The 9,365-nt window shown below is 44.8% G+C and overlaps 1 protein-coding gene across 1 annotated transcript; it reads right to left on the reverse strand.

The window, feature by feature from the left end:
* Positions 1-5,531: 5,531 nt before the first annotated feature.
* On the reverse strand, positions 5,532-7,400 carry LOC116353491 (sporozoite surface protein 2-like). Its single transcript, XM_031789280.1, has one exon. The coding sequence runs from the start codon at positions 7,398-7,400 to the stop codon at positions 5,532-5,534; it is 1,869 nt and encodes a 622-aa protein (XP_031645140.1).
* Between the last annotated feature and the right edge of the window lie 1,965 nt (positions 7,401-9,365).

The following is a 9,365-nucleotide window of genomic DNA, read 5'->3' on the forward strand; positions in this document are numbered from 1 at the left end:
CTGTTATGTGTTCTCTTATCCTCTCTCTGTCTCTCTTCTCTTCTCCTCTACTCCCCCTACTCTTCCCTCTCTCTCTGTCCTCACTCCCTTTTTCCTCTCCTCCCTCTCTCCTCCTCTGTATATCCTTATCAAGAGAACATCCCTGTTCATCCTTACAGCCTCTGATCTGGCGGACTCACTAAACACACATGCTTCATTTGTAAATGATGTTTATGTGTGTTGGATTGTGCCCCCCTGGCATTCTGTACATGTAAAACAAACAATAATATAACGACATCTGGATTGCTTCATATAAGGAATTTGAAATTATTTGTACTTTTACTTTTAATTCTTAAGTATATTTAAAACCAAATCTTTTTTAAGACTTTTACTCAAGTCTTAGACTTGAGTCATTTTTTATTAAGGTATCTTTACTTTTACTCAAGTTTGGTAGGTAGGTACTTTTTCCACCAATAACAGAGAATGCCTGCTGAATGTTCACATCCTGTTATGATACAACATTATAATGTCAATATTATGCTAGTGGACCCAATTACTGTGTCTTCTGATATCCCTCTAGTGGTGTGGGGGCTGTGCTTTGGCAAAGTGGGTGGGGTTATGTCCTTCCTGTTTGGCCCTGTCCGGGGGATGTCCTCGGATGGGTCCACAGTGTCTCCTGACCCCTCCTGTCTCAGCCTCCAGTATTTATGCTGCAGTAGTTTATGTGTCGGGGGGCTAGGGTCAGTTTGTTATATCTGGAGTACTTCTCCTGTCCTATTCGGTGTCCTGTGTGAATCTAAGTGTGCGTTCTCTAATTCTCTCCTTCTCTCTTTCTTTCTCTCTCTCGGAGGCCCATGTTCTGTTATAATCTCCACCCGGCACAGCCAGAAGAGGACTGGCCACCCCACATATGCTCTCTCTAATTCTCTCTTTTTTTCTCTCTCTCGGAGGACCTGAGCCCTAGGACCATGCCCCAGGATTACCTGACATGATGACTCCTTGCTGTCCCCAGTCCATCTGACCGTGCTGCTGCTCCAGTTTCAACTGTTCTGCCTTATTATTATACGACCATGCTGGTCATTTATGAACATTTGAACATCTTGGCCATGTTCTGTTATAATCTCCACCCGGCACAGCCAGAAGAGGACTGGCCACCCCACATAGCCTGGTTCCTCTCTAGGTTTCTTCCTAGGTATTGGCCTTTCTAGTGAGTTTTTCCTAGCCACCGTGCTTCTACACCTGCATTGCTTGCTGTTTGGGGTTTTAGGCTGGGTTTCTGTACAGCACTTTGAGATATCAGCTGATGTACGAAGGGCTATATAAATACATTTTATTTTATTTTATTTTATTTTATTTCTGAAAACATGTTGCAGCATTTTGCTAACTGTGAGCTGGGTCTGTTTCCTGGACACAGATTAACGTTAGTCCTGGACTAAAAAAGCTATTTCAATGGACATGGGCTTAATCTGTGTCCAGGAAACCAGCCCTACGTGATGTCATCATCACTGGAAGAGAACACCAACATACAATGCCTTCAGAAAGTATTCATACCCCTTGACTTATTCCACATATTGTTGTGTTGCAGCCTGAATTCAACATGGATTAAATGTATATATTTCTTCTCACCCATCTACACACAATACCCCATAATGACAAAATGAAAACATGATTTTAGACATTTTTGCAAATATATGGAAAAGTAAATACCAGAATATACCATTTCAATTACATAAGTATTCACACCCCTGAGTCAATACTTTGTAGAAGCAACGTTGGCAACTATTACAGCTGTGAGTCTTTCTGGGTACGTATCTAATAGCTTTCCACACCTGGATTGTGCAATATTTGCCCATTATTCTTTTTAAAATTCCTCAAGCTCTGTCAAATTGATTGTTGATCATTGCTAGACAACTATTTGCAGGTCTTGCAATAGATTTTCAAGTAGATTAAAGGTAAAACTGTAACTCGGCCTCTCAGGAACATTCACTGTGGCTTGGTAAGCAACTCCAGTTTAGATTTGGCCTTGTGTTGTAGGTTATTATCCTGCTGAAAGGTGAATTCATCTCCCAGTGTCTAGTGGAAAGCAGACTGAACAAGGTTTTCCCTCTAAGATTTTGCCTGTGCTCCACTGTCCACTGCTCCACTGTCCACTGCTCCACTGTCCACTGCTCCACTGTCCACTGCTCCAGTGCTTGCGTGTGTGTGTGTGTGTGTGTGTGTGTGTGTGTGTGTGTGTGTGTGTGTGTGTGTGTGTGTGTGTGTGTGTGTGTGTGTGTGTGTGTCTGTGTGTGTGTGTGTGTGTGTGGCTGTATGTGTGTGTGTGTGTGTGTGTGTGTCTGTGTCTGTGTGTGTCTGTGTGTGTGTCTATGTCTGTGTGTGTCTGTGTCTATGTCTATGTCTGTGTCTGTGTCTGTGTCTGTGTGTCTGTGTCTGTGTCTGTGTGTGTCTGTCTGTCTGTGTGTCTGTGTGTCTGTGTCTGTGTCTGTGTCTGTGTCTGTGTGTCTGTGTCTGTCTGTGTGTCTGTGTCTGTGTCTGTCTGTGTGTCTGTGTCTGTCTGTGTGTCTGTGTCTACGTCTGTGTGTCTGTGTCTGTCTGTGTGTCTGTGTCTACGTCTGTGTCTGTGTCTGTCTGTGTGTCTGTGTCTGTGTCTGTCTGTGTGTCTGTGTCTGTGTCTGTGTGTCTGTGTCTGTGTCTGTGTCTGTGTCTGTGTCTGTGTCTGTGTCTGTGTCTGTGTCTGTGTCTGTGTCTGTGTCTGTGTCTGTGTCTGTGTCTGTGTCTGTGTCTGTATCTGTGTCTGCTTGCGTGTGTGTGTTCTGCTAACCCAATACTAATCCATATTCCTGTCTAAGCAGCACAGTGATTTAGCAGAACAGAATAAACAGGGGACTGCTACACCCAGATAACAGAAATAGGGGGAAAAAAGCCCACCTCTTAAAATCATCAAACTACTGAAACGAACCTAATAAAGGCCATGACCTTGCTCTGACCCCTTGAATAAATAAAGAATTTAAGACCTGGAATGTCTTGGTGAGAAGTGATTGTTATCTAAAGGGAGAAACCCCTGGCTGGACTCTTTCCAGATTCCTCTTGCCCAGATAAGAAGACGGTGATGAAGCAATTTTGTGTTCGTCCAAATCCCACTACGATAAAGCCCTTAAGCTGGTGCTGATGTCTTGTAGGAGTTAGTCATCTTACAGTAGACTAGTAGACTAGTGTTCAAGAATTAGTTGTTTTACAGTAGACTAGTAGACGTGAGTTCAGGAATTAGTTGTTTTACAGTAGACTAGTAGACGTGAGTTCAGGAATTCGTTGTTTTACAGTAGACTAGTAGACGTGTGTTCAGGAGTTAGTCGTTTTACAGTAGACTAGTAGACGTGAGTTCAGGAATTCGTTGTTTTACAGTAGACTAGTAGACGTGTGTTCAGGAGTTAGTCGTTTTACAGTAGACTAGTAGACGTGAGTTCAGGAATTAGTTGTTTTACAGTAGACTAGTAGACGTGAGTTCAGGAATTAGTTGTTTTACAGTAGACTAGTAGACTAGTGTTCAAGAATTAGTTGTTTTACAGTAGACTAGTAGACGTGAGTTCAGGAATTAGTTGTTTTACAGTAGACTAGTAGACGTGAGTTCAGGAATTAGTTGTTTTACAGTAGACTAGTAGACGTGAGTTCAGGAATTCGTTGTTTTACAGTAGACTAGTAGACGTGTGTTCAGGAGTTAGTCGTTTTACAGTAGACTAGTAGACGTGAGTTCAGGAATTAGTTGTTTTACAGTAGACTAGTAGACGTGAGTTCAGGAATTAGTTGTTTTACAGTAGACTAGTAGACTAGTGTTCAAGAATTAGTTGTTTTACAGTAGACTAGTAGACGTGAGTTCAGGAATTCGTTGTTTTACAGTAGACTTGTAGACTAGTGTTCAAGAATTAGTTGTTTTACAGTAGACTAGTAGACGTGAGTTCAGGAATTCGTTGTTTTACAGTAGACTAGTAGACGTGAGTTCAGGAATTCGTTGTTTTACAGTAGACTAGTAGACGTGTGTTCAGGAGTTAGTCGTTTTACAGTAGACTAGTAGATGTGTGTTCAGGAGTTAGTCGTTTTACAGTAGACTAGTAGACGTGTGTTCAGGAGTAAGTTGTTTTACATTAGGCGTGTCAACGTTTGTTCACGACCTTCTCTCATTTCCTCTGTTCCAAAAATCCTCTCATGGATTTCAGGTCTTGGCAGGGCTAAGAGATAGCATCTTCTGGCAGCCTCTCCTCTCCTCTCCTCTCCTCTCCTCTCCTCTCCTCTCCTCTCCTCTCCTCTCCTCTCCTCTCCTCTCCTCTCCTCTCCTCTCCTCTCCTCTCCTCTCCTCTCCTCTCCTCTCCTCTCCTCTCCTCTCCTCTCCTCGCTTGATGATGTGCGAGATGGGGGAGTGACTCACAATGTTGCTTTTAGTTAGCATGGCCAGTCCTCTTCTGGATGTGCCGGGTGGAGATTATAACAGAACATGGCCAGGATGTTCAAATGTTCATAAATGATCAGCATGGTCAAATAATAATAATCACAGTAGTTGTCGAGGGTGCAACAGGTCAGCACCTCAGGAGTAAATGTCAGTTGGCTTTTCATAGCCGATTATCAAGAGTATCTCTACCGCTCCTGCTGCCTCTAGAGCGATAGAGGACAGGTAGCACGTCCCGTGAACAGGTCAGGGTTCCATAGCCGCAGGCAGAACAGTTGGAACTGGAGCAGCAGCATGACCAGGTGGACTGGGGGACAGCAAGGAGTCATCAGAACACATTTTGTCTGTTCAGAATGTTTCCTTAGGTTGTGGGAACATTGTTGGCATATGACAACAGATAGGTTCCAAAAATAATGAAACGGTCTAGTCCTGCTGACATTCAGACATAGTTTTTTTGGGGGATCAGTGTACACAAAATATTCCTTTGGATGTTGTAAGAATGTTGACAGAAAATATTACTTGTGTATTGTGTTATATTATATTACACGAAAACCTAATAACTTTTTGGGGAATATTCTGTGGTTGTTGTTATAGATGTTGTGTTTAGTGAATGTTAGGAGAACATTTCAAGGATATTTAATTTAAAATATAAAACATGTATTAACATTAATTGAATGGTTTTTGGAATGTCCCTGATATTACATAACACGCTAATTTGAACTTAATGGGAATCTTAGATAATGTTCTGGGAATGTTCCCGGTTTGCTGGGTACACAATGCTTTCAATTATACACATTCATCACAACATCAAACTACAGAATTTTTAAATCTGTGTGTGTGTGTGCATGTGTGTGTGGATGTGTTTGCTTGTGTGTGAGTGTGTGGTGTGTTTGTTTAGAGCCGAGGCTGTGGTGTGTGTGTGTGTGTTTGTGTGTGTGTGTGTGTGTGTTTGTATTGGTGCGTGTTTGCTTTTGAAAAAAAACACTGACCATGGTTAATGGTTCCAACATGTGTATGGTTGGTCTAACCTCTCTATACAATTTAGCCTGGGGCTAACACACACACACACACACACACACACACACACACACCCTAGCTCGCTACACCCTCCTCTCTACTGCAGTGAAAACATGTGGTCATCCAGAGAAAGGCGTTGCGGTTTTGACTTCATGTTTTCATATTCATGTTTTGTTGTTGTTGTTGGGTGCATCGGATTGGACACCGAGTCAACTGGTTGCATCGGATTGGACACCGAGTCAACTGGTTGCATCGGATTGGACACCGAGTCAACTGGTTGCATCGGATTGGACACCGAGTCAACTGGTTGTATCGGATTGGACACCGAGTCAACTGGTTGCATCGGATTGGACACCGAGTCAACTGGGTGCATCGGATTGGACACCGAGTCAACTGGGTGCATCGGATTGGACACCGAGTCAACTGGGTGCATCGGATTGGACACCGAGTCAACTGGTTGCATCGGATTGGACACCGAGTCAACTGGTTGCATCGGATTGGACACAGAGTCAACTGGTTGCATCGGATTGGACACAGAGTCAACTGGTTGCATCGGATTGGACACCGAGTCAACTGGTTGCATCGGATTGGACACAGAGTCAACTGGTTGCATCGGATTGGACACCGAGTCAACTGGTTGCATCGGATTGGACACCCCCGAGTCAACTGGGTGCATCGGATTGGACACCGAGTCAACTGGTTGCATCGGATTGGACACAGAGTCAACTGGTTGCATCGGATTGGACACCGAGTCAACTGGTTGCATCGGATTGGACACCGAGTCAACTGGTTGCATCGGATTGGACACCGAGTCAACTGGGTGCATCGGATTGGACACCGAGTCAACTGATTGCATCGGATTGGACACCGAGTCAACTGGTTGCATCGGATTGGACACCGAGTCAACTGGTTGCATCGGATTGGACACCGAGTCAACTGGTTGTATCGGATTGGACACCGAGTCAACTGGTTGCATCGGATTGGACACCGAGTCAACTGGTTGCATCGGATTGGACACCGAGTCAACTGGTTGCATCGGATTGGACACCGAGTCAACTGGTTGCATCGGATTGGACACCGAGTCAACTGGTTGCATCGGATTGGACACCGAGTCAACTGGTTGCATCGGATTGGACACCGAGTCAACTGGGTGCATCGGATTGGACACCGTGTCAACTGGGTGCATCGGATTGGACACAGAGTCAACTGGGTGCATCGGATTGGACACAGTGTCAACTGGGTGCATCGGATTGGACACAGAGTGAACTGGGTGCATCGGATTGGACACAGAGTCAACTGGGTGCATCGGATTGGACACCGAGTCAACTGGTTGCATCGGATTGGACACCGAGTCAACTGGTTGCATCGGATTGGACACCGAGTCAACTGGTTGCATCGGATTGGACACCGAGTCAACTGGTTGCATCGGATTGGACACCGAGTCAACTGGTTGCATCGGATTGGACACCGAGTCAACTGGTTGCATCGGATTGGACACCGAGTCAACTGGTTGCATCGGATTGGACACCGAGTCAACTGGTTGCATCGGATTGGACACCGAGTCAACTGGTTGCATCGGATTGGACACCGAGTCAACTGGTTGCATCGGATTGGACACCGAGTCAACTGGTTGCATCGGATTGGACACCGAGTCAACTGGTTGCATCGGATTGGACACCGAGTCAACTGGTTGCATCGGATTGGACACCGAGTCAACTGGTTGCATCGGATTGGACACCGAGTCAACTGGTTGCATCGGATTGGACACCGAGTCAACTGGTTGCATCGGATTGGACACAGAGTCAACTGGTTGCATCGGATTGGACACAGAGTCAACTGGGTGCATCGGATTGGACACAGAGTGAACTGGGTGCATCGGATTGGACACAGTGTCAACTGGGTGCATCGGATTGGACACAGAGTGAACTGGGTGCATCGGATTGGACACAGAGTCAACTGGGTGCATCGGATTGGACACAGAGTCAACTGGGTGCATCGGATTGGACACAGAGTCAACTGGGTGCATCGGATTGGACACAGAGTCAACTGGTTGCATCGGATTGGACACAGAGTCAACTGGGTGCATCGGATTGGACACCGAGTCAACTGGTTGCATCGGATTGGACACCGAGTCAACTGGTTGCATCGGATTGGACACCGAGTCAACTGGTTGCATCGGATTGGACACCGAGTCAACTGGTTGCATCGGATTGGACACCGAGTCAACTGGTTGCATCGGATTGGACACAGAGTCAACTGGGTGCATCGGATTGGACACCTTGTCAACTGGGTGCATCGGATTGGACACAGAGTGAACTGGGTGCATCGGATTGGACACAGAGTCAACTGGGTGCATCGGATTGGACACAGTGTCAACTGGGTGCATCGGATTGGACACAGAGTGAACTGGGTGCATCAGATTGGACACAGAGTCAACTGGGTGCATCGGATTGGACACAGAGTGAACTGGGTGCATCGGATTGGGCACAGAGTCAACTGGGTGCATCAGATTGGACACAGAGTCAACTGGGTGCATTGGATTGGACAGCGAGTCAACTGGGTGCATCGGATTGGACACAGAGTCAACTGGGTGCATCGGATTGGACACAGAGTCAACTGGGTGCATCGGATTGGACACAGAGTCAACTGGGTGCAAATTGTATTGTATAGACTATTGTGCAAAACACAACGCTCTTCCTGTGAATTATTCTGGATATAATGACAACAAATGACATAGCCTAATAGGCTTATTCACATTATAATCTGGTAATGGAATAACATGACAAATATATTCTGTTTTCCACGTGACACCTGCAATTGTAAACTACAATCTACTTGAGTTTGAGTTTGGAGCTCAGTAATTCTAGTACTGGAATAGGCCTACCTTGAATTCCTCAATTTGGTGCTTGAAAAGTTATTGTTATTTATGTAGTCAATTGATAGATTCTGCTGCTCCCTGTCTTTGTTTCCCGCCACTTCTCTGTTGCTGTAAAACCACGTTATTATGAGGAGGACATCATCAAATCAAATGTATTTATAGAGCCCTTCTTACATCAGCTGATATCTCAAAAGTACAATTATTTACATTATACAACTGTATAACAATGATGTCCTTGGAAATCCCTATTAAGTGCTTGAAAATGTCTCAGAAAAGTCCTTGAAATGAACCCTGCTTAAAGGATGTATAGTGCTAGTGTAGCCGGTGCGAAATGGCTAGCTAGTTAGCGGGGTGCGTGCTAATAGAGTTTCAATCGGTGACGTCACTCGCTCTGAGATCTTGAAGTATTCGTTCCCCTTGCTCTATAAGGGCCGCAGCTTTTGTGTAGAGATGGGTAACGATGCTCCGTGTGAGGCAGTTGTTGATGTGTGCAGAGGGTCCCTGGTTTGAGCCCAGGAAGGTGCGAGGAGAGGGACGGAAGCTATACTGTTACACTAGATCTATGTTGTTACATAGGTGGAGTTTTGAGGTTACATTTGCATATATTCACTTTTATGTCTTTAAGTTACACGTGTGGAACTGCATGACAATCTATATTACTTGGAAATGTTGATTCCAATGTCACACATTGGCTCCATTATTTATTGAAAGGTCTATGTCTGAATGTGTGGGCGTACATTTCTTTGTGTGTGTGTGTGTGTGTGTGTGTGTGTGTGTGTGTGTGTGTCCATGTGAAGAGATGGTGACCTGTTATGATTTTGGAGTTACAGGATTTTTTTCTGCACAGATAAGTCAGACTGCCTAAGTGGTTGATTTATATATATACTGTATATATATATATATATCTGAGTGGACAAAACATTAGGAACACCTGCTCTTTCCATGACATAGACTGACCAGGTGAATCCAAGTGAAAAGATATGATCCCTTATTGATTATCACTTGTTAAATCCACTTCAATTCACTACCAGCCAACTTGACACAACTGTGGGA

Source organism: Oncorhynchus kisutch, linkage group LG14 (assembly GCF_002021735.2).
Source record: "Oncorhynchus kisutch isolate 150728-3 linkage group LG14, Okis_V2, whole genome shotgun sequence".
Taxonomy (NCBI): domain Eukaryota; kingdom Metazoa; phylum Chordata; class Actinopteri; order Salmoniformes; family Salmonidae; genus Oncorhynchus; species Oncorhynchus kisutch.